The sequence below is a fragment of the Meriones unguiculatus genome, chromosome 18 (assembly GCF_030254825.1).
Source record: "Meriones unguiculatus strain TT.TT164.6M chromosome 18, Bangor_MerUng_6.1, whole genome shotgun sequence".
Lineage (NCBI taxonomy): Eukaryota > Metazoa > Chordata > Mammalia > Rodentia > Muridae > Meriones > Meriones unguiculatus.
The window spans coordinates 19518413-19544711 of record NC_083365.1 but is presented as its reverse complement, the minus strand read 5'-3'; the positions used below and the strand labels follow the sequence as shown (position 1 = coordinate 19544711).

Here is a 26299-nt window from a genome sequence, read left to right as displayed (position 1 = left end):
AGGAGGGGCACGACTGGAGGCCCCAGGCTGTTGGGGGCGGGGTCTGCCTGTGGGTCTGGGCTCCCCTGACTCATGCTGTTGTCCATCTTCTGTCCTGCTTCTCCCACTCCCGTGCATGCAGCTTTCGGGGCCCAACGTGGGAACAGGGACCCCTTCCTGCAGGCACTGGGCCTGCTGTGGTTTCGCTACCACAACCTGTGTGCCAGGAGGCTGGCTCAGGAGCACCCTCACTGGGGGGATGAGGAGCTGTTCCAGCATGCCCGCAAGAGGGTCATTGCCACCTACCAGGTGAGTGATGCCGCCTGCCCCTTGTCCACCTGTGTGCAGGGTCCGGGGAGACTCTTGGACAACGCCTCTTCCTTATATACCCCTTTCTAGAAGGACCTTTCTTCCGGGAGGGCTAATGTCTAGGAAAAACTACTACTGTCCATGATAGAGGCAAAGCTCTGTTTATGTCAGATGAAGTTGCATTTTAACTCTTTTCTCCCTTGATGGTTCTCCTGTTACACATAAGAGTTCCATTCCCTTCCTGTCCCAGTCCTACACACGTGTCTTTCTTTACCTCTTTATCCTCAGAACATTGCAATGTATGAGTGGTTACCCAGCTTCCTGAAGCAAACTCCCCCGGAGTATTCAGGTGAGGGGATGGGGAAATTACGAAGCACCTTTTGGAGGAAAGGCAATAGTAGTCTCATAGTGATTTAAAGCCTTAATGTGTCTGTTTCTCTTCTCTCAGGATACCGTCCATTCCTGGACCCCAGCATCTCCCCAGAGTTTGTGGTGGCCTCTGAGCAGTTCTTCTCCACCATGGTGCCCCCTGGGGTCTACATGAGGTAGGAAAGGATGCTCACATAGTTGTGTCTTGGACCCATTATTGATAGAAATCTGCCTGTAGGAGCCTACAGGACAGGATTATATCAGTTTGGAGTGGCAAGTTTCTAGAGAGAATGGTGAAAATGGAAGAACAAGAAAATTGTGTGTGTGTGTGTGTGTGTGTGTGTGTGTGTGTGTTTAATAGACCATTGTAAATGATGTCGGTTGTTCTGTAGTCCATGATCATGTGCTTTGTTTGCATGTGTTTGGTCATGGCTTATCAAATTGGGACTATGTGGTCCTGGCTGGCCAGGAGCTTGCCAATATCCTCCTGCTTTTGCCTCCCATGTGGCTTGATTACAGAAGTACACACTTGACTGATAAAAAGAAAAATGGTTATGTTCTTTAAAAATGTGCACACAGCAGGCTGGTGGTGGCTCATACTTTTAATCCCAGCACTTGGGAGGCAGAGGCAGGTGGACCTCTAATTCTGAGGCCAGCCTATTCTACAGAGAGAGATCCAGGACAGCCAGAGCTACACAGAGAAACCCTGCCTCAAAAACAAACAAACAAACAAACAAAAAACCAAAACAACAACAAAAAATGTGTGCATATAGTTGGTTGCAGTAGCTCATGTCTCTTAAATAGTCCCACCTGCTTGGGATGCTGATGTGGGAGAATTACTTGAGCTCAGAAGTCCAGTGTAAGCCAAATGGAAAAATTTAAGAAGAAAAAGAAAAAGGAAAAGGAAAAGGAGAAGGAGGAGGAGGAGGAGGAGGAAGAAAAGGAAGAGAAGAAGAAAGAGGAGGAGGAAGAGGAGAAAGAGGAGGAGAAGTGCAAGTCTATAGTCTCTAATCCCAGCACTTAAGAGATGGAGTCAGGAGGAGCCAGAGTTCAAGGCTATCCTCTACTACACAGAGAATGCAAGGCCAGCCTGGGCTACTTGAGACCCTTTCTCAAAAAGAAAGCACACATACATAGAAATAAAACTATATATAGATGATATATATATATAGTGTGTGTGTGTGTGTGTGTGTGTGTGTGTGTGTTCTACACACTGTAAGCCTTTAAATGTCAGGCTTCCTATCTACTCAATCAACCTCAGATTTTAAGTATCTGGAAAATTCCTTCTGTACTGAAAGTGGAGATGTTTTCAGGCCATTCTTCCTGAAATAATAAAAATCCAACAACGATTTAGATAGCATTTGTGTAATAGTAAGTGTATAAGAATGTAGGGCTTGGGGAGCTATCTCAAGGATATCTAGTTCAAGAGTTCTAGCAAGGACTCTAGTTCAAGAATTCAGTCTCCAGAATCCTGTGGAAAGACAGACATAGTGGCCCAGGCTTGTCATTGCAGTGCTTAGAAGGCAGAGACAGGTAGATCCCAAACCAGCCCAGCCTAACGGTCAAGTCCCAGATCCCAGTGTGAGAGACCCTCAAAACAAGCAAGCAAACAAACAAACAAACAAGCAAGCAAACAAAGCAAGGTGGACAACTTCCAAGACAACTGACACTCGAGGATAATTTTGGACTCCATATGCATACATACATACATACATGCACACCCAAACACATGTATCTGCATCTATACCACACATGCGTGTGTGTGTGTGTGCTCTTATCTACATGGAGAGGAAGTGGATTAAATGCTTTTATGGCTGAACTTTCAGACATTTGCTCAGATGGGAGGTAGGAACCTTCCAAAAGTCAGATTGCTCGGTAGCTACCAAGGTCAGATGCCTTGATTACACAGCAAACAAGGAAGGCTATGGCCTGGGCCTCCTGGCTGAGGTCTTGCAGACCAATGCTGACATTAGGACCCTGTGTTCTCAGTAACCAACTCTTGCTCCTTGCATTTTAGGAATGCCAGCTGCCATTTCCTGGGGATTGCCAATCATAACTCAAGTTTCTCCAGAGCTCTCCGGGTCTGCAACAGCTACTGGAATCGAGAGGTCAGGGTTGGAGATGCTACACACACACACACACACACACACACAATGTTGTGTATGATGTGTGTGTATACGTATGAGTGTGTAAAGAAGGTGGTCAATGGGGCTAAAGTAGGCAGCTTGGATGGGTTGGGTGAAGAGAGCAGCTTGGGGGCATGTCCAGTCCCTTACCCTCACCTAAGGGCTATACGTGAGAGATGGAGGGGAGAGGGAGCTATGTGCTCACTGACTGTTCCCCTAGATATCTCCTCTCCCTCGACAATTCTGGGTCCCTGGAGGCTTTGAGGCACTCGGCCATGCCCCTCCTAGACAATTTTATTTTTGCCCGACGCTGGGGTTTAATACCCCTAGCCTGGGTCTCTCTTCTAGTAAAAGGAGAACAGCAGGTTCAGACAGGCCCTAGGAGTTTCCCAGGATCACACAACTGCTTAATGGGAGAGCAAAGACGAGCATCTAGATGCTCTAATATTGTCAGATCGCCCAAGACGGAATAAAAGTTTAAAACCCCTCTGTGCTCCAACACACCGGCTTTGGGTGGGAATGTCATTTACCCTGAGGGAGGAATTAACCTGAAGTTGAGAATGCCCCCTTGGAGCAGAGAACATGACAGGCTCAAGGCTGCGGCCAATGATGTGGCCGAGGCAACCAGGATGTCCAGCCTCTGGCCCCATCAGCCGTACCTCCCTTCCCTCCACTCCTTAAGCACCCCAACCTACAAAGCGCTGAAGATGTGGACGCGCTGCTGCTGGGCATGGCCTCTCAGATCGCTGAGAGAGAGGACCACGTGGTGGTTGAGGATGTCAGAGGTGAGCCTGAAGCTGTCCCTGCAGCTGTGAACTTCTGACCTTTGGGAGGAGACCCAGCTAGACCGCCAGAGGCGGCAGAGGCAGGCAGGAAGTTCTTGGGGCTGAGAGACTTTCTGATCCACTCACCATGGTTCCTTCTCCATGGCTTACATGTTGGTGGGGTTGGTTGGAGTGGTCTGGGCTGGGGTTGCAATGGTGGCCCTCAGCTTCCTCCAACCCCTTAGTCTTTCTTTTTCAGATTTCTGGCCGGGGCCACTGAAGTTTTCACGTACAGATTACCTGGCCAGCTGCCTGCAGAGGGGTCGGGACCTAGGCCTGCCTTCTTACACCAAAGCCAGGGAGGCACTGGGGCTGTCTCCTGTTTCCCACTGGCAGGACATCAACCCTTCCCTCTCAAGGAGCAATAGCACTGTGAGGAAGGGTCGGGACCCAGAGGGCTGAGTGGGAGGGCCTGGGCACACTGACCCCAAAAGGGAAGGATGGATGGTAAAACACAGGTACCAGAGGCTAACAGTGGGGGAGAGGGCAAAATCCCCATGGGGCACTTTCCAATCTTGTACACCAAGTTAAGAGAGTCCAAGTCCATCAGGATTTGACTCTTGACTCTAAGGGTCCAGGCCCAACAAATATATATTGACTATCTATTGCTTGCCACACACTTACTTGGTAGACATTGTTTTTGTTACTCTTAACAACGCTAGAGCGGATATTGCAGGTCCTCGACTTGGGAACAAGCTATGTTTCTATGCATTGATAGTCTAGCTGCCTTCACCCTAAGCTATCCGTTACACCCTGAGCTGTCCGCTCTGGGCAAACGGCATTGCCTGCTCATCAATAGAGCAAGTTCAATTGCCTGACCATTTTGGGCACAGTCATCCTAGCACACTCACCCAGGCGCAGAGGTGTGTCCACAATAGTGTGCCTGGTGCATTGAACTTTGTCCTTACTGGAGAGTTACTAAACAGAATCAGAAGGTTTATTATAAGGAGATGTTATGTCCAGCCTGGTGTCTCATGCCTACAATTCCAGGAGTTGGAAGACAAAGGCAGGAGGTTAAGGAGTTCAAGACCAGCAAGTTCCAGGCTGGCTCTGGTGGCTACAGGAAGCCCTTTCTCAAGAAATACTCTCCTCACCCCTCCCTAAAAGTAACGCTCACAACTTTGTAAAATCTACACCAAAAAATAGGAATCATGAGACAAATCAGAAGTGACAAGTCTTTGGCTTCAGCTAGGTGTCTTTGGAATGAATCTGGTCAGGTACTTAGAACACAAGTGAAGAACAGGAGCTTGAAAGCTTGCTTGGCTGCTAAAGGCACTTGAGTTTGGTCCCCAGGAACTTCATGGTGGAAGGAGTAAACCAAGTCCTGAAAGTTGTCCTCTGCTTTCTACATGTGCATCATATCATAGTCACACACACACACACCTTACACATCCATACCTTACACAAACACACACTCCTTACACACCCATACCTTACACACACAAACGCACATACACACAGAAATAAACGCAATAAAAAATAAAATTAAGTTAAGAACAAGGTATGAAACCCTGGTACTGGGAGGAGTGGCACACACCTACATCCCAGCACTTGAAAGACAGAGGCTGGAGTCGTAGTTCCAGACTCTGTTTCAAAACAAACAACAATGGATAGTCAGATTATTATTTTTTTTTCCTAACATTCAAACTTGGATTCATGGTGATCCCCCTGCCTCGGTCTCTCAATGCTGGGATTACAAGGTGTGTGCAACAGTGACCACAAATTGCTTGGGATTTAACTGTTTAAAGCTTTTCTTTTTAACTCTAAGGATAGAAGCCCTTTATAATAGCATTCAGCCATTCAGTTTTTCCCACCTCGATTTGTTTCTCAAGTCCCAGGCCTTCTCAAGAAATTATGTAGAGGAGTACCTGTCAGTTTTATTCCCATTTCATAGAACTGGGAAGTTGAATGTCTGGAAAGCTTCCAGTAAATGGGTTAACTTGTGTAAAGCGCTCAGAGCAATGCCTGGAGTGAATAAGTTCTATGAATGAGCTGCTATTAAAGTCATTTGTTGTTATTGGCCCTGGGTTTAAGGCCTGGGAGCTCTCTCTGCCCGAGGCCGGCCCCGTAGCGGAGTCCTCACAATACTCTCTGCTCCAGGTGCTGGAGGTCACAGCTGCCCTATACAATCAGGATCTGTCTCGCCTGGAGCTCCTCCCCGGAGGGCTTCTGGAGAGCCACGGGGACCCTGGACCTCTTTTCAGCACCATTGTCCTCGACCAATTTGTCAGGCTGCGAGATGGGGACCGCTACTGGTTTGAAAACGGCAGGAATGGGTAAGACTTGCCTGGGCTGTGTCTCTGAATCCACCGTGGCTTGATCCACAGGTCCTTGGCTTAGCCCCCACAGGCCTCGGTTCCAGCCCCTCTGCGTCTGTCAAGTGAGGATTTGTCTCTGACACTTCCTTCGGCTCACAGGCTGACAGGCTTCTACAAATAGCGATGGCCCAGGGACTCTTTGTCCATGAGACACCTGAATGTGAGGTCCTAAATCTCCCCTTAACCGTGACAGCCCCCCCCAACCCCCACCGCCTCTCCTTTGCCCAGACTGTTCTCTCAGGAAGAGATTGCAGAGATCCGAAACACTTCCCTAAGGGACATTCTAGCGGCTGTCACCAACGTGGACCCCAGCACCCTGCAGTCCAGTGTCTTCTTCTGGCTTGCAGGTAAGTGACCTGGGAGGTGGCTGGAGGGGCGTGGCTCTGCAGTCTTGTCTGGATATGGCCACTCCAAGTGAGGTGTGAGGGGCTTGGTGCCTAGCTGAGTAGGTGCTGAGTTGGGGGCAGGGCCAACACTCTCAAAGAGCAGGGGTGGACTCTGACATTCAGATGGAACGGGATGGGGGCTGTGAGCGACATTAGGAGGGCAAAATGAGGGTAAAGAGTATTATACTCCACAGTCATGGTGTGTGTGTGTGTGTGTGTGTGTCTGCACGTGTAGGTGAGAGAGATGGGGGGGTAGAGATTTTGAAGTTCATGCTGGGACCCGCTTGCTGCTCACATTGTCTTGCTACAGTGACAGGGTAAACATCCCCTTCCGCTCTGGTTCCTCTAGTACCCTCGCCTCTTCAGTTAACACCCTCCTCAGACCGTGGTCCAGCACCAAGTGTTCTGACTTCCTTTGCTCCCCCCCACACACAGGAGACCCCTGCCCACAGCCAAGTCAGCTCAGCACCAAGGGCCTGCCAGCCTGTGCCCCTCTCTTTATTCGGGATTACTTCAAGGGCAGTGGATTTGGCTTCGGACTCACCATTGGGACCCTTTGCTGCTTCCCCTTAGGTAGGAGAATGATGAGTAGCCATGACAGGGCTATTGAAAGGTGCAACCCAGGGAGTGGGGTGGGGTTGCTAATACAGAGGACTGTCCCTCTGGGTGGTGAGAAAACTATAAGGGGAAGGAAAGGTATTTAGCTGCAGGTAAGTGAGCTCCAGGGAGATTTGCCTCCCGGACCTTCTGGGATGCCCCCAGGCCCAGCTTGGTCAAGAGCCTATAAGCCTGCCAGAGAGCTGTCAGAGACAACTGCTCAGTTGAGAAGCAGGGCTGGGGCAGACAACGGTTTTTGGAACAGGAGCATGGTGAGGCTGTGTGGGTGGGTGGCCCAGCAGCCGGGTATGGCGTGTCTAGCTTGTGGCTTGAGGAATCTGGACTCAGTCCCTTGCTGGGAAGGGACCTGAGTGATGGACGCGGTGGTGACAAGACTGATACTCTAGACACTACCCAGAGCTTCCCTTGGGATGCAACGCACTCCTTCCATGGGGCCTCACAATTTGAAAGCTGGGCAGCGGGTGAGTCAGAAGGAAGGATGGTAGAAACTCTTCTTAAGAAAAGGACTTGAGAAGGGAGCGACCTCTGTCTCCTATGACCCTCACTCTCCCTGAACATCCTGCCCCACTCTCATATCAGTCAGCCTGCTCAGCGCCTGGATTGTTGCCCGGCTTCGGATGAGGAATTACAAGAGGCTCCAGAGACAGGACCGCCAGAGCATCATGTCTGAGAAGCTTGTGGGAGGAGTAGAAGGTAGGCCTGGGGGTAGCCAGGGGGGCGATGGGAAGGATATGACTTAGAAGCCTGTGGAAAAGGCTCTTCTTTCTTAGGGGTGTAGGTAAAGCCTGGATAGGTGGGGGGAAGCCACCATGAGCATGGAAGCTGCAGTTTTCCAAGCTTCAAAGCTCCTCCCGATGATCCTAAATAAATGGAATGTGATAGAGTAGCGGAAGAGTCATAAGACCCTGCCTTCATCTCAAAGGGCGATGACTCACAAGCCCTGGGTGGCTTTGTGACATCTTTCGCTGGAATTGCAGGCCCCGGGAGTAATTAATGAAGCTCTGGAGTCAAGCAGGAATCTTGGTTCCACCGCTCTGGACTGGCTGTTGGACCTCAGGCAGATCTTGTTTTCAATCTCTCTAACCCTGTCTCTTCCCATTGGTAAAGCAGGGATCCTAAAGGTGGCCTGTACCTTAGGCCGTGAAGCAATGGGATAACTAATTCAAATCACTGCAGGGCGTGTCCAGCCAAAACACTCAGGAAAGAGTGGTCCTTATTCTGCTGCTGGGTTGGAGGAACAGCAGACTGACCCCCAGAGCCCTGCCCTGGCCCTCTCTCACCCGATACACTTTGCTACACGAAACCCCAGCTGACCCAGCCCCATCTCTTGCCCTCCAGCTTTGGAGTGGCAGGGCCGCAAGGAACCCTGCAGGCCCGTGCTTGTGCACCTGCAGCCCGGACAGATCCGCGTGGTAGACGGCAGGCTCTCGGTGCTCCGCACCATCCAGCTGCGGCCCCCACAGCAGGTCAACCTCATCCTGTCCAGCAACCGGGGGCGCCGTACCCTGCTGCTCAAGATCCCCAAGGAGTACGACCTGGTATGGCCCAGCCGGTTCCCATCACACATAAGAGGGTTAAGAGGAAGGGAAGGAACACTGAGTCAGGAGGCCGGGTTTCTAACTTCTACTGGCCAGATGTGGTACTCCATAAAGAGATGAACGGGAACATGTCTGTCCCATTCTGGATCTGCTGGCTGACATGGTTTCCTCATACTCTGGCAGCCTCCTTCTTTGCTAAGGGGGTTCTTGTAAGTCCTAGCTCTGAGTCCCTGGAAGAAGGTTGGTCCTCTTCCCTATTCCCTTACTTCAGTCTCTAGTGGATTTTCAGGGGCCTGGAGGGGAGTTAAATAGGAGGCTGATCATGGCTTATGACTACCTGGTTCACAGTCCACCCCACCGTCCGCCCTCCTCCCCACCTCAGGCTTTTCTCCAGTGTGGAGTAACTAGCTAAAGCTCATCTGCTCTTTTCTAAATGGAAAGACTGTATCTCTGTGGCAAGGCCATACCAGCGAGCCCTCCAGTGATCGGTGTCAAACGCCTGTCTTTGAGAGACCCTGACGCGTTTGCCTCTGCTCCTGCTCCCTCTGTAGGTGCTGTTGTTTAACATGGAGGAGGAGAGGCAGGCGCTGGTGGAAAACATCAGAGGGGCTCTGAAGGAGAATGGGCTGAGCTTCCAGGAGTGGGAGCTGCGGGAGCAGGAGCTGATGAGGGCCGCAGTGACGAGGGAACAACGGGGTCTCCTCCTGGAAACTTTTTTCAGGCACCTTTTCTCCCAGGTGTGTACATGGGAACAGCTCTGGGGTGTGTGTGTGTGTGTGTGTGTGTGAGAGAGAGAGAGAGAGAGAGAGAGAGAGAGAGAGCACACTCATGCACCTGTGGTGGCATCCTTTCCTTCATGAGGCCACAGGTGTGATCATTCAATTCTCAAGGCTCGAATTCTCAGCCGATAAGTCTATCATGATTTAGGTCAAGTCACCGGTCTCTTATGGTACTGGAGTCCTAAGCCAGAGGCCAAATCTGGAGGGAAAGGGGTGTGTTTCAATAGATCAGGTTCAGCTGCTTGTCTTATAAACCAAAGTACTGGTGGCTAGTCAGGGAAGGAATCCAATCAACACAGCCATGTTGGGAAGTCAGAGATGGAACATCTTAATGCTGTCTTTCTGGGTACCGACAAGTTGGGGGTACTGTCATATACATCCAGAGTACATAGGGAAGGGGCCGAGGAGGGGTCCTAGGGGCATGCATAGTCAACCTGAGTGGCCAAACTGCGGCCTTGTTGATTAGTATCTCGGTTTCAGTTCTGCCAGTTGGCTCCGGAGAGCGCGTAACTCCTTGCCGTTTGCGGGTGTTGCAGCCTGCTCTTTGACACAAAGCTGGAGTCATCTCTTTATACTCAGCTTCCATTTGGTTCCTAAGGTGAAATTAAGTTCAAAATTTTAAAACTTTTCAACTCTGTTTCCTGGAAGCGGTTGTTCATAGCTGACCTTATTCAGTAGTATCATAACTCAATACTTTGTTGTCTATTCACTTGGCTACACTCTGGTTGCACTCTTCCTGTCTGCATGCCTGGCGACACTCTGGGTGTACTCTAGAAGATCCTAAGACTTGCCTCACTTACCTCACTTAGGACCAACCTAAAGGTTAGCCAAAATGTGTTACTGCCCTCCCCATGTCTTTTGCGTTTGGTTCTTTGTATAAAAGCCCTGCTGTGAAAACTGCTGTCACAGTTAGGCTCCCAAGTCCTTACTGCAGCCCTGATTGATCAGCTTGGAAAAGGTGTTCCAATAAACTGTCCCTATCTGAGACTGGAAGCTGAAAGGTTTGTGCAGCTATTCTTGTGCTAGAACAGGGGAACATTCTGGTTCCCATAAGATGATTTATTGTGCTTAGGTGGGCAGCCTCATTCCCCACCATGGAGTACCTGCTTCTGTTTAGGGAGGACACTCTTCATGGGGTGATCTGCCTGCGGGTTCTACTTGCTGTTCCTGAAGACCAAAGTGACTGCAGGTTGATGGCAGTAATTAGAGATTTTCAGGGGTCTGGAGCAGAATGGTCGTAAAATCCCTTTGTTACTCTCATCTTCATGTCTTCAGCCTTGAAAGGGATGTGATAGGTTAGCTAGATTTAGGGATAGTCACTCCAGTGCCATCAGGTAGTTTTTTGTTCATTTGTTTTTAAGGATTAATTTTTAATTATGTCCATGGGGGTGAGGGACAAATGAGTGTGGGTGCCCACAGGGGTCAGAGGCATCACATCTCTCTGGAACTCGAGCGACAAGCAAGCGGATGTGAACCTCCTAAAGCACCTAACATAGGTGCTGAGAACTGAACCTCTGGAGAGAAGCATGTGCTTGTAACCCCAGGACTTCTCTCCAGCCTGTGGTATCAGGTCTTAGAGAGATGCTCTATGTTAACTCTAATGTGAAGTGATTCACAGGCCTCTGTGCCTGAGCTGAGCAGGAGACCAAAGCCCAGGGACAATACACAAAATAAAGGCACAGATACCAAGATCTATTCTTGGAGTCTGTGGGCCCACATGAAGATCTGGTGCTTATCTGCAAAAGTAGTCCCTAAGTTCTTTTCATATTTAGTATGAAGATGTCCCTTCCCGTCTCGATCCTGTCTCCTGATGTAGACTCCAGGGAGATGATGCTCAGGGGCGAGGCAGGGCAAGCCAGTACTGTGGGGGCCCTGCGAGCCACAGTCCATCTCTTCTTCAGGGAGTGCACCATGGAGCATTAATATCTACCACATGGACTTCTGAGAACCACTGGGAAGATGTGGAAAAATTAGACAAAAGGGGGAAATCCCAAGACTGATGTACCACATTGTACCAATGTCCACTTCTGGTAGAAAATAACAATAACCTGAGTAGAACAGCTAAGTGGAGATAGGAGATTAAATGTTGAAAGCATGGTGGTGCACACCTGTAAGCCTAGAACTGTGGAGGGAGGAACAGGAAGATTCAGAGTTCAAGTCCAGCCTGGGCTACTGTCTCAGAACCAAGGGTGTCTGTGGACATAGTTCAGTGGTAAAGTGCTTGCTGGGATGTGCAAGACGGGTTCTCTCCCCAGCATGGGTGCTCAGGGATAGACATAAATTCAGTCTGTGTCCCATACCTAAGAAGTTAACCACTCTATCGGGACAGTGACGCTCTTCACACAAAAGACTGGTAAGGGGTGAAGATTATGAAAGTGATCCAGGAAAAACATGATCTAAGACATAAGAAAAGCTGGCAGTGTGGTCTAAGATCATGATGGTGGTGAGACTGGCAAGGGCACAACGCTGGGAAAGTTTTGGCCCAGGAAAAAGAAGGGAATAGGACTAAGCACTGTAGAAGGGAGAAAATGAATGTCTGAGAAGCAGCAAGCAAGGTGGCTAGCTGGGAGAGAATTTATATGGGGGGTTGTCAGTTAAGGGGCATGTGTTATATGGACACATTTAACCCTCCAAGTCATTGAATGTGGACTTTGCCCAAGAACCAGGGGATCCTCGGCCAGTGGGGTGGGGCTCCTTGCTAGGGCACAAGCAGGATCTGGGCACCTTCACTCAATTCGGATTTCATCAGGATGAAGGGAAGACCTTGTTCTGTGTGTTAAATGGACTGCTAGATCACCCCATAGCTGTCCGGTACTTTCCACTTTTAAACCATTCCCAGCACAGCCTCTCTTGTTGATTTCCATAATAACCTGTCAGATAAGTAGGGCAGGTGAGGAAATGAACCCCAGACAACCAAAGGGATGTGCCTGAGGTTATGTAGCACACAGGTGGCAGAGCTGGGACATGAACCCAGCTCTCTTGCCTCCAGCCCCAGGCTCTCTCCACTAAGCCACCTTGTTTGAAGCTGCAGTGCTTTGCCTTATGAAAACAGCCAGGCTTGGACTGAGCAGCTGTTGATGGGCAGGAAAAACAGGTCTTTTAGCCTGTGGCCTACCTGCTTCCCTCACTGTCTATTCTCTTGCTGGGGAAATCCCTGGGTAAGATGGAGATGGCCCCACAATAAGAATTTTCCTCTCCCAAACCCTCTACACATAAGGCAGACATGAAGGATTCACATAGTCTCAGGAACCCCAAGGGCATGGCTTCAGCTTGGCTTGGAAAGATCTGGGAGAGAAAGCTGTCAGCAAACAAGACCTGTCTTTGATCACCTCTCCTTTCTCTCGGACTCTTTGTCTCCCTGCATCTCTGAACACATCACGCTCACATCAGAGCATGTCTGGGACCTCTTGTCTAACTCCAGATACCCAGGTTGGGTCAAATGTGCATGCTCGGTTCAGTCAGCTAAGTCAGAGGGTCAGGACTCTGTAGTTTAACGTATAACTACTCACAGGTCTGGGCTGCTTATAGGGCGCGCATGCTAGATAGACGCCTCAGAAAGTGTCCACACCAACTTGCAAGTGAAGGGATGCCTCCTCTTCTTTTCCTCCCGCCTGTGTGGCTGTCTAAATGCAGGTGTTGGACATCAATCAGGCAGACGCGGGGACTCTGCCTCTGGACTCTTCGACGAAAGTGCGCGAGGCCCTGACCTGTGAGCTGAGCAGAGCTGAGTTTGCGGACTCCCTGGGCCTCAAGCCCCAGGACATGTTTGTGGAGTCCATGTTTTCTCTGGCCGACAAGGATGGCAATGGTTACCTATCCTTCCGGGAGTTCCTGGACATCCTGGTAGTCTTCATGAAAGGTAAGGAAGGAGAAAAGAATTGTCCAGACGGAGGTGGGGTGCTGACGTTGAAGTGTGGCTGACCTGTTGGAGATGGAGAGCGCTGAGGCTAGGCGTTTAACTATGGCAGGTGCCTGACAGTCTAGTAAACGTTTCTAGAGGTTGGGCAGGGCTCTCGTCACAGAACCCTCCTTCTTCCAGGCTCCCCTGAGGAGAAGTCTCGCCTTATGTTCCGAATGTACGACTTTGATGGGAATGGCCTCATTTCCAAAGACGAATTCATTAGGATGCTAAGGTTGGTTCTCTCCAACAGCCAGGAGAGTAAGTCAGGGCAGGGACTGCCAGGAGGAGAAGGGTCCATCAACGGGGTAGCAGAAGTTTAAAGGAGAAGTAGAGGCATCCTCTTTATCTTTGTAACCAGAACCTTCTAGACTAGTAGGGGGACCTGGGGTTCGGCTAGCTGGGACCCTTTATAGGAGGCCCTGAAAGGAGTGGTCAGTGAGCCTCTGTGTTTGGGCTTGGTGCCTGTTTCCAACCTTAGGTCCTTCATCGAGATCTCCAACAACTGCCTGTCCAAGGCCCAGCTGGCTGAGGTGGTGGAGTCCATGTTCCGGGAGTCGGGCTTCCAGGACAAGGAGGAGCTGACCTGGGAGGACTTCCACTTCATGCTGCGGGACCACGACAGTGATCTCCGGTTCACGCAGCTCTGTGTCAAAGGTGAGCCTACCCGGTCAGCAGGGCTGACTTATGCGTCAGGCAAAACTCCTGTGTACTTTCGGGAGCCCACAGAAATGCTTTCTTTAAAAGCAAGAAGAAAAATCAATATGATAATGAATACATAGTATAGCCAGTGTGGGTTATACTCTCTTTTATACCCATGTTAGCTATCGAATAATGTTGCTAATTTATTTTTATTTGTATGGAGAAAGGGGCTCAAGAAGATAAAAGTGCCATGGCCCATGGATGTATTCTGGTTGCTGCAGTGGGTGGGGTAAAGATGGGGTGGGAGACTTTGTTTGTTTGTTTATTTGTTTGATTGATTGATTGATTGAGACAGAGTCTTGCTATATGCATGGTGGGTGGCCTGGAACTTGATATGTAGACCAGGATGGCCTTGAACTTGTGGCAGCTCTCCTGCTTCTACCTTCTAAGTGCTGACATAACTAAGTTTGTGGTAGGAGATGTTAACTGGAAGCCTGCTTCTTCCGGTGCTTTGCCAAAGACACGCCACCTTTGCACCTCTCAGTGTGGAAGTGGGAAGGAACAGTGTCCCGTTATTACCCTCTACTGGGGACAGGCTATGTTCTCCTCAACTGGGTTGTACAGTTCTGGTATATTCGGGGTTTGATCCCCCAACTCACACCCTATCTCCTGGCTAAGTGCTCAGGAAATGTTAGCTGAGCACATCAAGGCCCAATTCCCTTGTCCTTCCCTCTGCTTCCTGCCCGATCTGTGTCTGACCCAAGCGGGCGGAAGCCAGGGTCTGAGCGAGGGCAAGGTCAGGCAACAAGCAGGGGTCTGTGTGTGGTCTGTTCTGAACTGTCACAATGTCTTTGTGAGTCTCCTTGGGGCATGTTGAGACCAAAGCCAGCCCTTCCCGGATTATGAGAAAAGTGGGGGCTGGCAGCATTGCTGAGGGACCAGAGCGAGTTGGACAAGGTGTGGCTGAACTTCTGCGGAAGGGAAGGCTTCCTCTGACCTGAGGGCAAGGAGAGCTGGTGAGGAGGAAAGCTGATTCAGTAGCTTTCTGTTTTCCTTAGGAAGCCAAGGTAATGGGTACTTGGACCTGAGGGCAGAGGCCGGGGAGGCACCTGGCAAGGGAGCCAGACTACCGTGGGATGTGCAACTCCGGATGACTGGCAGGGGACTGAGGATTAAGCAGAAGATGAACAATGCCTGGTGTCTTGTTTCACTTTTAATCACCACTGTGCTTTGTTGTTTCCTTCTGATCTTATTTGAAAGAATTGGTGTGACAGAAAAAAGGCACAAGAGTATTACCAACAGCCCTTCCCTTTCACCAAGATTTGCTCTTGATTGCTATTTTGCCACATCTGCTGTTTGCTGAACAGCTGGAGAGTATGGTTATCTGTACTTGGTTCTAAACACTTGATGTTGGAGCTGAAGCGATGGCTCGGTCGTTAAGAGCACTTGATGCTCTTGCAGAGGACCCAAGTTCAGTTCCCAATACCCACATGGCAGCTCACAACCATTTGTTAGCCAAGTTCCAGGGGCTCAGATGTCTTCTTTTGGCCTCCCTCAGGCATCAGGCATGCATGTGACACACATGAATGCATAGATACAAACACGCATGAACATACACTTGAAACAAGCAAATCTTCAAACACGTGGATTTCACGTAGCTCAGTTTGCCATATGCTATGACATTTTCGGGGCTGGTTCAGACCTTTGAAACCCACTGGAGGCTGCAGGCCTCCTGGAGGAACTTGGATTTGCAGCTTAGCCTTGCTTTGTTCTTAGCGTTTAGCCCTGACAGGAACAATGAGGTAAAATTCCCAATATTTTATTATAAATATTTTTAAACACAGAAAAGAAAGACTTTTGAGCGACCTCCCTTAGAGCTGTCTATGTGAGCCCAGCTCCTAGGGGGGCCAGGAACGGGGGGGCTGGGGTACCCAGAGGCGGGACCTTCTTTTGAGCCAGGCTCTCTTAGACTTTGGGCTCTGAGCTGGTCCCTACCTCTGCATTGCAGGGGTGGAAGTGCCTGAAGTCATCAAGAACCTCTGCCGTCGAGCCTCCTACATCAGCCAAGAGAAGATCTGGTACGCTCCCGTCGTTTTGCTCCCTAGAATGGCCAAAGTTGCCCACCTCCCCCCCCCAACTATCCCATGTTGCATCTTCATGCAAACAGAAGAAGGGCCCACTTCCTCCAAGCGGACAGACACACCCTGCATCAGGATGAGGAGAAAGCAAAGCTCACTTCCTGCCTTAGCCAAGAATCCTTGTAGACGGGAGTTATATCTGAGGCCTCAGCGGGGGCTCATTTTCTCAGTGCGCCTACCTCTCTGGGGATCCTCCTGCTGCTCTGAATGGAGAGTTTCCATCTTTCCTGGACAGAGCTGGTTTGGAGGCTGAGCAGGGCAGCAGGGGCTCGGACGCTACCTCTCGCCTTTCCTTCCTAGCCCTTCGCCCAGAATGAGCGCCCACTGTGCCCGCAGCAACGTCAAGACTGAGTCATCACCACAGAGACTGCAGTACTCCATGGACACAGACCCTCCTCAGGAGATTCGGAGGCGGTTTGGCAAGAAGTATGCCTGCTTTGCCCCTGAAGTCTACGCATCCCCTATGTCTGTTATTCAGGGAGCTCTGCTTTGTTGGCAGATAAATACTCTCTGCCCCCAGAGAGCTTTGGTGCCGTGAGACTGGTGCACCTATCACTACAGCTCCCTGCTGATGAGTGCCAGGATGGCAGGAAGGGCAAGGGATGTTCAGAAGCCAGGGATCTTTTCTCACCTCTGCCTGGGAAGTCAGGAGGAGGCCTTCATAGAGGCCCTGCCAGGGTTAGCTTTTTGTCCCTGGGATAAAACCATGACCAAAAAACAATTTGGAGAGAAAGGGGCTTCTTTGGCCCCCAGGTCACAATATATCATAGAGAGAGGCCAAGGCAGGAGCTTGGAGGTTAGCCCTCGCTGAGACCAAGGGGCAAGGCCTTTCCCGGGCTGGCCCTCAGAGGCCCTCCTTGGGGTGGACAGTTTCCACGGCACCGAGTCCCACAGGCCAAAGGCTAAGGCTTCCCTGTCTCCCAGGGTAACTTCGTTCCAGCCCTTGCTGTTCACGGAGGCACACCGAGAGAAGTTTCAACGCAGCCGCCGCCACCAAACGGTGCAGCAATTCAAGCGCTTCATTGAGAACTACCGGCGCCACATCGGCTGCGTGGCGGTGTTCTACGCCATCACCGGGGCGCTCTTCCTGGAGAGAGCCTACTGTGAGTGTGACATCATGTACCTGGAGTCCGGGGTCTGCTGTGAGCAACACCCATCCCGTGTGTGTGTGTGTGTGTGTGTGTGTGCATGTGTGTGGGTGTGGCTCAGGGTGGGGGTGAGGCAGGCTGCAGAAAGCGACACTAGGGTCGTCCACCAATGCGCTGTCTCCCCTCCGCAGACTATGCTTTCGCGGCCCACCACAGCGGCATCACCGATACCACCCGCGTGGGCATCATCCTGTCCAGGGGCACGGCGGCCAGCATCTCTTTCATGTTCTCCTACATCCTGCTCACCATGTGCCGAAACCTCATCACCTTCCTGCGGGAGACCTTCCTCAACCGCTACATCCCCTTCGACGCTGCGGTGGACTTCCATCGCCTGATCGCCTCCACAGCCATCGTCCTCACAGGCAGGGGGGGGATCCCTTGGTGCCCTTTGCCCTTGCTGGCTTCCCCTCCTCTGACGCGCCTCCCCCATTTGCATTTAACTTCAATGTCGATCTTGGGTGGCCTTCTCCGTAAGGTTGGAGTCAGCTGGGCCTGTGGGACGAAATTAAGCGGAGGAGCCCACCCTGCCCTGAATGGCTTCTCCTACACTTTCAAGGGCAACCCCTACCACCACCACCCCCAACTTCTGACAATGTACCCAAGACTCCTGCACAAGGGTACAAAATATTGCTCTCCGGGGTTTTACGCTTTAAAACAGATCTGTGAAAGAAACCAAAGGAATGAGCCTCTAATGGTATAATTTCAGACTCGTGCGGTTGTGTTTGTGGGTGGAATGGGGGAGGAGGAGGAGGTTGATTGTAAGTCAGCAGCCCGGCCCCCACAGGTGCTGTTTCAGTCCTCCCTGTTTAGCGCTTGAGCACCCCCACTTGGCTGTCCCCGGGCTCACCGCCCTCTCTGGTCTCTCTCAGTCTTGCACAGCGCTGGCCACGTTGTAAACGTGTACCTGTTCTCCATCAGCCCCCTCAGTGTCCTCTCTTGCCTCTTCCCTGGCCTCTTCCATGATGATGGGTAAGTGTGTGTCAGGAATGAACTTCTTGAAGGTAGAGCATAAGTCTTCCTGGCCCAGAGGGCAGTGTCACCCTCTGGGAGGGCCTGAGCCATCGGGAGACGGAGAGACTGGTGACTAGGTTGTGCTGCCCTTCTGGGACCTCTAGGAGGGGTCCTAGGGAAGTTTTCTCATGCCTCCTCTTTGCTGTGGCCTCCTCCACAGGTCAGAGTTTCCTCAGAAGTATTACTGGTGGTTCTTCCAGACCGTACCAGGTGAGAACTCTCCCCTTCTATCAGCGTCGAGGCTGGACGGTAAAGCCCAGCCTCTGAGCAGCCAAATGCACTGAACTCTTATGGTGAGCCAGAGGACACTCCTGGGCAGTAGAAGACTTGGGCGACTGCATTACAACTTCCCCCAGCCTCCATTCTGCTCTAGTTGGCATGGGATTGGGAGTAGGCCCCTCTTCATAATACACACACCTACCACGGCAGTTGCTTCGAGCAATGGTGTACCGCAGCTGCATGGGAGAAGGACCAGGCTTTCTAGTCAAGCCAGACACAAGCCCTTACCCACACTGTAAGACGTCTTGACAAAGGTCACAGGGTGGGGAGGCATATCACTAGCTTCCTACAATCGATTTCCGAGCTAATGGCTGTGAGTCTATTAAGACGTGTCCTAAACCTGTTTATATTTTCAGTCTGTTCCCTCCTCCTCGGGGTAGTGTGTTTTCCATGCTCGCTCTTTTCTCTCTTCTGTGAAATACAGCAGGGTTTTTTTTTTTTTTTCCTACTGCTTTGAAGTTCAGAGGGCGCTTGCTGACTCTGCACCCTGGGATTTGGCGGATAAGACTGTATTTATACTCTTCTCTCTGTTCACGACTTTACAGGCTGTGGTTCAATCCCTTCTTAACCTTTGCTTTTCCACACATCGGGGCTCTAATCTTCCTAATTACTGCCTCTCTCCTCCTTGATCACTGGAGGGTATTCTGTGTTTCCACACCTCCGTCCTGGCTCCCCTATTACTCTCTCTCTCTCTCTCTCTCTCTCTCTCTCTGTGTGTGTGTGTGTGTGTACCCCTGGCGTGGGATCCTCCATGAAAAATGGGGCTCTCAACCAACTCAGGAACTATTGAAATTTTCTGGGTTAGTATGGTCCCATGCACAAACTGGTCCAGAGTTCATGTTATGTCCTATGATAACCAAGCGGAGTGGTGCAGTTTTGACTGCATGTTGTTCCCTGTGTCTCATCCAGAGATTCGTGTGCATGCATTCATTTAGCACACGTTTATACAAAGCCTGCAGCATACCAGGCCTTGCAAGATCAGGGTGAGAGCGCCTAGTGTGGTCCTTGTTCTTGAGGACCCGAGGGTGGAGAAAAAGGACTGACATTAAAAAGCAACATGATGACACAGGTAGAAAGGACCACAGCCATAAAGGATGACAGGGTCTGTTGAAATGAAAGGCACCTATGATCTGGGGTGTGCAGGGGAGGGAAAAGAGGCTCCTAAGTCTAAGACCATTTGTCACCCCTCCAGTTTGGACAGAGGAGTGGAGAGGGGCTCTGATTGGACACCTCAGAACACACCCTCCTCAGAGCACTGCCCTTTAGCCTTCTGCCCTTCTGTTTTCTTTTCTTTTTTTTTTTCCTTCTGTTTTCTTCACAGGCCTCACCGGGGTCCTGCTGCTCCTGGCCCTGGCCATCATGTACGTCTTCGCCTCCCACCACTTCCGCCGCCGAAGCTTCCGGGGCTTCTGGCTGACCCACCACCTCTACATTTTTCTCTACGTCCTGGTGAGGGTTTCGGCTGTGATGCAGGCCTATGGGGCATGGGCCAGACGTTCTTAGGGAGGGAAGGAGGGAGGGCTGGGACACTGATTTTCCATCCCCTTAGTTATTTCAAGTATTCATTTCTCCACATCATCCCTCTACAAATGGAAATTATAGCGTGGGGCTCTCCAGTAGGCTGACCCCATTACACAGCTCTCGGAAGATCCCTCCCTGCTGTGGGTTTTTCTCAGTAGCAGCCCTGCCAGGCTCATCCACATTCCTCACAGACTTCCCCACACCATTTGTTGGCAGTTCTTCTCCACCTTCGGGTGGCTGTTTCAGGGTGGACTTCTTTTGCCTTGAGGAAGAACTGGCCTTTTGGAGAAACTTTAAAGGGCTCTATTTTTTGTTCTGATCGCATCTGAGAACGTATTAGCTGTGCCATCCAGTGATGCGCCGCCTGTAAAGTTAATATGGTCGCTCAAAATACCAGCCATACTGCTGATAAGATCGACCTTAAGACTCCATCTTGTTAGGCATTGAATGGAGCAAGTGGTTCAAGAGGATGCCGAGATGGATTACTGGAGAATAAGGAGTTTATTCAACATGGTATTAACACCATGGGCAGACAGACAGAGGTGCAGATGGCCTGGGCTCCAAGGAGAGCTCAGGCCTCAGCACCAGAGACAGAATGGCCGGGTCTTTGAGGACAGTCAGAGCCTGAGTGGCCAAGGAAGGGATGTTAGACCTTTTGAGGATAGGGGAGGTTCACAGCAAGAGCCTGCAGCTGGGAGGAGGCAGGGAAGCAGATAGAGCACAGAATATGGCATCCATTGATATAGACTTGACACTAGCCAGTCAGTTAACCCAGGACTCAGAGACAATACTTACCAGTGTCTGGGCCCGAGCAGAGGCTGGCTTCTAACTTTACTATTCTTACACACCTACACTCTTTCCTCCCCACCCCCGGCTCCATGTCTTCTTTCCATTGCATTCCCTCTCTCTTCCTGTTCCCTTTACCCTCCACTGTGTTGTCATCAGCTAATTCAACTGAGCCCCTGAGTGGACTCCGACTCAGGATGCTTCACCATCTTCCTCAGGTGCACAGTATTCCCCAAAAGGGGACCACTGGATGACTGAGAAGTCAAACCAGGTCCCGAGGCCCTCAATGTCCCCACCTGTTGATTGAGGGCTGCTAGCATTCAAAGAGCTCAAAGCCTATGACTAGCATTTTTATCTCCTAGCAGAATGGTATACAGGGATCTCCTCTGTTCTGAAATGGAGAATGCACCACTGCCTGGGCGCGGCTGAACCCAGTCATCCCACTTCTCTCCTCTCTGAGGCAGCTCTGTCCTCATCGGTAGCTAGGACATCTTGCCTGTGGCTCAGCATTTCCTGATTTTGAAATAACTATCTGCCTTGGCTTAGGGTATTCTCTAGAACTGCTGATGTTTGTTTCCAAAGAATCTCTCCCTCCTTTGGGAGCTATGGTTAACTGATTTCCTCCCTCCCCACCTACCTACCGGATAATGGGTGGGGCCCTAGCCTGCTGTCTAATGCTTGCTTGCACTATGAAAATGTTGTTCCTTGTTCCCAGTGATGAAACTAGTGGGAAGAGGCAGTAGAGTGGTTAGCTTGATTTGCTTCGTCCAAGACTGCTTTCTGATTCATTGCTGCTTGTAGGCATCCCAGAGTTTCTGGGCAGCCCTAACCTGGCAGATTGAAGGCCTTTTTTAACTGGGTCGGGAGATCAGGGCTAAAGCAACTTCTCGTTCATCACAGGCGGTGAAGGGAGGCATGTGGCTCTGGGCAGAGAGGAAAGTTATAAGTAAAGAACCCCAGTATAGAGCAGACCCTGAGAAGGAATGTCTAAGCTGACAACTCAGAACTGAACTGCACCACTGCCTGTGGGGAAAGATTAAAAAATGTGGAACCCTCAACTGGGGAAGGAATTCCTCAACTAGAGACCCGAATTCAATTAAATAGCCAGCAACCAAAGATCTTTTCTGTCTTAGCTCTACGGAAAGTCCAACAAAAGTGGCAACTCTAAACTCTGCCCTTAGGAAATAGGATTTGCTGCAGAGACCAGAGCCACATGCACACCAAACAGAAGGGACTGTTGAGCAGAATGTTCCAACAGTAAGCCACAGAAAATCATGAAGAAGAGTTTTACTCACACTGAACTGGTTAGGGCAACTTTGAGAGAAAATGGGACTCCAGCCACAACTTTAGAAGAGATAGCTAAACAGTGACAAGGCTGAGTGGAAACTGAAGAGCAATCCAGGCAGCAGGATCTAGGTAGAAGGGCATGCACACAGACGGAGGGGTGGGAGTGGCGATAGGCTATTTAGGGGGCAGAGGAGACAGGCCTGGGTAGCAGCAGGACATACTGGCGACATAGGGGTGGCCGATGAGACAGGGTGGTTATGGTTCATCAGAGAGGCCACGCTACATGGTGGAGCACAGAAAGAAAAGAGCAGTGGGTGAGGAAACTAAGCTCGGACCACACCCGTGATTGGGGCTGGTAGATGGAATAGGGCCAGCACAGGAGCAGGAGAATGAGTGGCCAGGGTGGCTGAGGCAGAAAACTGTTGCTGAAGTAGCAGGGGAGACAGGGAGATGAAGAAGGGGTCACTAATACCACAGGTTGCAGAGAGGGAGCAGGCATATCCTTAAAGAAGACCTTGCAGTAGGGCCTGGTAGCACGTGCCGACAGTCCCAGCTACCTGAGAGACAGAAGTAGGAGGATTGAAAGTTCAGAGCCTGCCTGGTCTACAGAGTGATTTTAAGGCCAGTCTAGACAAATCATTAAGACGGCCTCAAAATAACATGTAAGAAAAGGGCTGGGGTATAGCTCTGTGGTAGAACACTGATCTAGAATGCTTGAGTCTCTAGATTTAATCTCTAGAGAACTAAAGAAGAGAGGGAGGGAGGGAAGGAGAGAGTCCTGGGTGGGGTGGTTATAGTCTGTGAGGTTATTCCATTACAAAGCTAGGCTAGTTAGGTGTCCTTAGCCACGGAAAGGTGGAAGTAACAGGACATCCCCTTCCCTGACCGTTACTAGTGCCAAACGTTACCCAGCAGGCACTACAAAGATCCTAAACAATGCTAACAGCCCCCGACTCCTCAGACCATTCAGGAAAACACACACGTGAATGAGCAAAGGCTGATTATGGGTGATGTCAGATTAGGTTAACAGGGAGACATGACATGACTGACATAAGGCTGAGGAGGTGCCATTTCTGCTGAGACTGGGAAAAGAAAATGGAAGCAGCCATGGGAAGAGCTGGGGACGGCCCAGACTTCCCCTTATCATTGCAAGTGCGAAGATTCTGTACCCAAAAGGACTTGTGTCTGGAGAGCATGGAGGAAGAACCAGCTAACAAGGTTCTAGAGATCCAAGCGCTACAAGGCCTGAGGGTTCAATGAGAAGCTCACTAAAGCTTTTTAGACAGAGGGGACATGATGAAAAACACTTCATAAAGTCATGTGGGTGGGTGTGTTGATGCCGGCTTGTAAACCCTGTACTCAGAAGGCCAAGGCAGGAAGATCGCCACAAGGTCAAGGCCAGCCTGGGTTACATCTGAGATTCATAGTCTCTCTCTCCCTCTTCCTCTCCCTCCCTCCCTCTCCCTTTCTCTCACACACACATACACATCACACATCCCACATCCCACTGGGAATCTTATAGAGTCCAGGTAGGAGTCGATTTGGCTATGTCTGGAATGGTAATACTCCTTTGGAGTTCTTTGGAGGATGGAGGTGGTGGTGAGTGGTGGTTGTTTCAGGACCCAGAAGGAACTGATAAATGGTCAGGTGGGGAATGGTCATGGGGTCTAAGGCCAAAGATGGCCCCACAGTTCGTTGTGTGTAGCCCTGCATCTGAGCTGTGTTCCTTTCTGCGTGCAGCTCATCATCCACGGCAGCTTTGCTCTGATCCAGATGCCCCGATTCCACATCTTCTTCCTGGTCCCGGCAATTATCTACGTGGGGGACAAGCTGGTGAGCCTGAGCCGGAAGAAGGTGGAGATCAGCGTGGTGAAGGCTGAGCTGCTGCCTTCAGGTACAAGCCTGGAGGTTGTGAGAGTACCAGCTTGGTTACTAAGGCAACTGATGGCACAAACAGTGCCCGGACCACTCCAGTTTACTGGCCTGGCCCAATAGAGGTAGACGGGACCTGGGGTCATTGGGAGGAATAATCTGATGAGAAGCATTCTTTGCTAGAAGATTGGGCCCTGCTTAAGGCAGAGAGTGGGGGAGCCTAGTTCCCCTTGCCCTGCGCACCCCCCAGCTCCTCCTCAAGGCGAGGCTCTCATAGAACATCTACCTTGTCATCAGAGCTGAGACTGTAGTCGGAGGAACTCTCCGGAAGCCATGCTGTTGCTGGGGTCAAGGCAACAGTCTCTTGCATCATCCCTTCCCAGGAGTGACCCACCTTCGGTTCCAGAGGCCCCAGGGCTTTGAGTATAAGTCAGGGCAGTGGGTGCGGATTGCCTGCCTGGCTCTGGGGACCACCGAGTATCATCCCTTTACGCTGACCTCTGCGCCCCACGAGGACACACTCAGCCTGCACATCCGGGCAGCTGGACCCTGGACCACCCGCCTCAGGGAGATCTACTCACCCCCGACGGGTGACACCTGTGCCAGATACCCAAAGGTGCCCAAACTTCAGGCCAGCTAGCCACACACTCCTGTCTCCCCCGTCCCATCACCACCAGGCTCCCTGCTATGCTGCCCCCTCCTTCAGTTCAGAGACCGGTTGTCCCTGAAAACATCACAGACCAGACCAAGCTCCACCCTGTACCTTTCCTGATGCCATGTAACTCCCTTTCCCTGGCCACCGTTTCCATTTCTGGCTTCGGAATGATGGCCAAGCTGAATCTAAAAACCACTGCACTTCCTACAGCTCTACCTCGATGGACCTTTTGGAGAGGGCCACCAGGAGTGGCATAAGTTTGAGGTGTCGGTGCTGGTGGGAGCTGGAATCGGGGTCACCCCTTTCGCCTCCATCCTCAAAGACCTGGTTTTCAAGTCAGCAGTCAGCTGCCAAGTGTTCTGCAAGAAGGTGAGGGCTAGACCATACTAGCACTAGCCCCCTAGCACGGCCTGTGTCCCCTGCCGCTGCTCTCCTCTCTCACATCCACGCAACAGCTAGTTGGTCTGGAACCTGGAGAGATGCCAGGGTGTCCTGACAGGCAGAACTGATATACCGATGTCTGCAGGTGACCCGCCCAGTTTCCAAGAGCTCCTTCACTCAGCCATGGGGCGCTCCACAACAGCCTTGCTTGTGGGAGTCTCTCCAGGGAGGGCTGAAGGGAGGCAAAACAAAACAAGCAACCAACGAAACTGCATTCTCTCATCCAGAAGAGGCCAGCCCTTGGAGCCCTGGCTGGAAGAGGGAAGGGCACCCTTGGGGTGGGGCACAAGTAAAACTGGCTCAGGTCTCAGGATCCAGGGGAGGTGCCAAGGTAGGACTTGCAGGTGGGTTGGCCCTAGCAGCACAGCCAAGCCTTCGGGCCCCCCCTCTACACAGGCCCGTTTTTCTATAGTTGGGACCCAACGGCAGGCTGCTGCTTGTCTCTCTGGGCCTGGCAGGTGAATCAGGTGTGCTGGTATGCAGCGGGCAGAGGCCCAGCCTACATGCGGTCAGCACTCAGAGAGTGACAGCTCCTTTCCTGCCCTTGCCCAGCTCTCCTCTGCTCCTTCACTTGCAGCACCTGGCTTTTCCTCTTGAAAGTTGACCTTGGCTCCCCCACCCTGGGAGAGGGGGCCTCCCCTTTACATTTCGGGCAGCTGGAAGAAGGCAGAAGTGGCCAGCCTCCTGCCCTAGTGGTGCCCACTGAAGGAAGCTGCCTGGGGCTCAACAGACTTTCAGCTCAGTTGTGGTCTAGTACCAGGCTGCCTCTCACTCCTAGGGCGATTCATCTCTGGCCTTAGGACCTTTTCTACTTCCCATTCTATTCCCCAGGCGGTCTGGGGTCAGGCACAGACCACCTGGGTCGGAATTCTGTGTTGAGATCATGGAGGGAAGCCTAGCTGAGCCGGCCCTGAGCCCCCGTGTGTGTCCTCAGATCTACTTCATCTGGGTGACGAGGACCCAGCGGCAGTTTGAGTGGCTGGCTGACATCATCCGGGAGGTGGAGGAGAATGACCGCCAGGACCTGGTGTCTGTGCACATCTATATCACCCAGCTGGCTGAGAAGTTTGACCTCAGGACCACCATGCTGGTAGGCCAGGGCCAGCCAGGCGGGGCAGGTGGGCCACCGTCAGGACCAAGGGCTGGTCCTGGCGACGACCTTCTCCCCTATCCCCATTCCATTCCCCAGTACATCTGTGAGCGGCACTTCCAGAAGGTGCTGAACCGGAGTTTGTTCACGGGATTACGCTCTGTCACCCACTTCGGCCGCCCTCCCTTCGAGCCCTTCTTCAACTCTCTGCAGGAAGTCCACCCCCAGGTGAGTCTCGGTTCTCTTCTCCTTTTATCATCTGAGCAAAGCTCTCAGACCTGCTCT

The 26299-nt window shown here is 51.3% G+C and overlaps 1 protein-coding gene across 1 annotated transcript in view; it reads left to right on the top strand.

The window, feature by feature from the left end:
* The window catches only part of Duox1 (dual oxidase 1), a 33479-nt gene that overhangs the window by 5954 nt on the left and 1226 nt on the right, over window positions 1–26299 (top strand). The window contains exons 7-33 of the mRNA XM_021645087.2: window positions 122–288; window positions 577–637; window positions 737–833; window positions 2675–2765; window positions 3466–3568; window positions 3807–3979; window positions 5708–5883; window positions 6154–6272; window positions 6747–6884; window positions 7509–7622; window positions 8268–8467; window positions 9019–9204; window positions 12880–13105; window positions 13286–13379; window positions 13626–13801; window positions 15795–15864; window positions 16225–16350; window positions 16849–17027; window positions 17204–17434; window positions 17942–18041; window positions 18244–18293; window positions 19684–19811; window positions 23697–23850; window positions 24212–24444; window positions 24694–24852; window positions 25859–26014; window positions 26114–26242. Coding sequence (XP_021500762.1) covers window positions 122–288; window positions 577–637; window positions 737–833; window positions 2675–2765; window positions 3466–3568; window positions 3807–3979; window positions 5708–5883; window positions 6154–6272; window positions 6747–6884; window positions 7509–7622; window positions 8268–8467; window positions 9019–9204; window positions 12880–13105; window positions 13286–13379; window positions 13626–13801; window positions 15795–15864; window positions 16225–16350; window positions 16849–17027; window positions 17204–17434; window positions 17942–18041; window positions 18244–18293; window positions 19684–19811; window positions 23697–23850; window positions 24212–24444; window positions 24694–24852; window positions 25859–26014; window positions 26114–26242 — 3836 coding nt within the window. The remainder of the gene's footprint in view (window positions 1–121; window positions 289–576; window positions 638–736; window positions 834–2674; window positions 2766–3465; window positions 3569–3806; window positions 3980–5707; window positions 5884–6153; window positions 6273–6746; window positions 6885–7508; window positions 7623–8267; window positions 8468–9018; window positions 9205–12879; window positions 13106–13285; window positions 13380–13625; window positions 13802–15794; window positions 15865–16224; window positions 16351–16848; window positions 17028–17203; window positions 17435–17941; window positions 18042–18243; window positions 18294–19683; window positions 19812–23696; window positions 23851–24211; window positions 24445–24693; window positions 24853–25858; window positions 26015–26113; window positions 26243–26299) is intronic.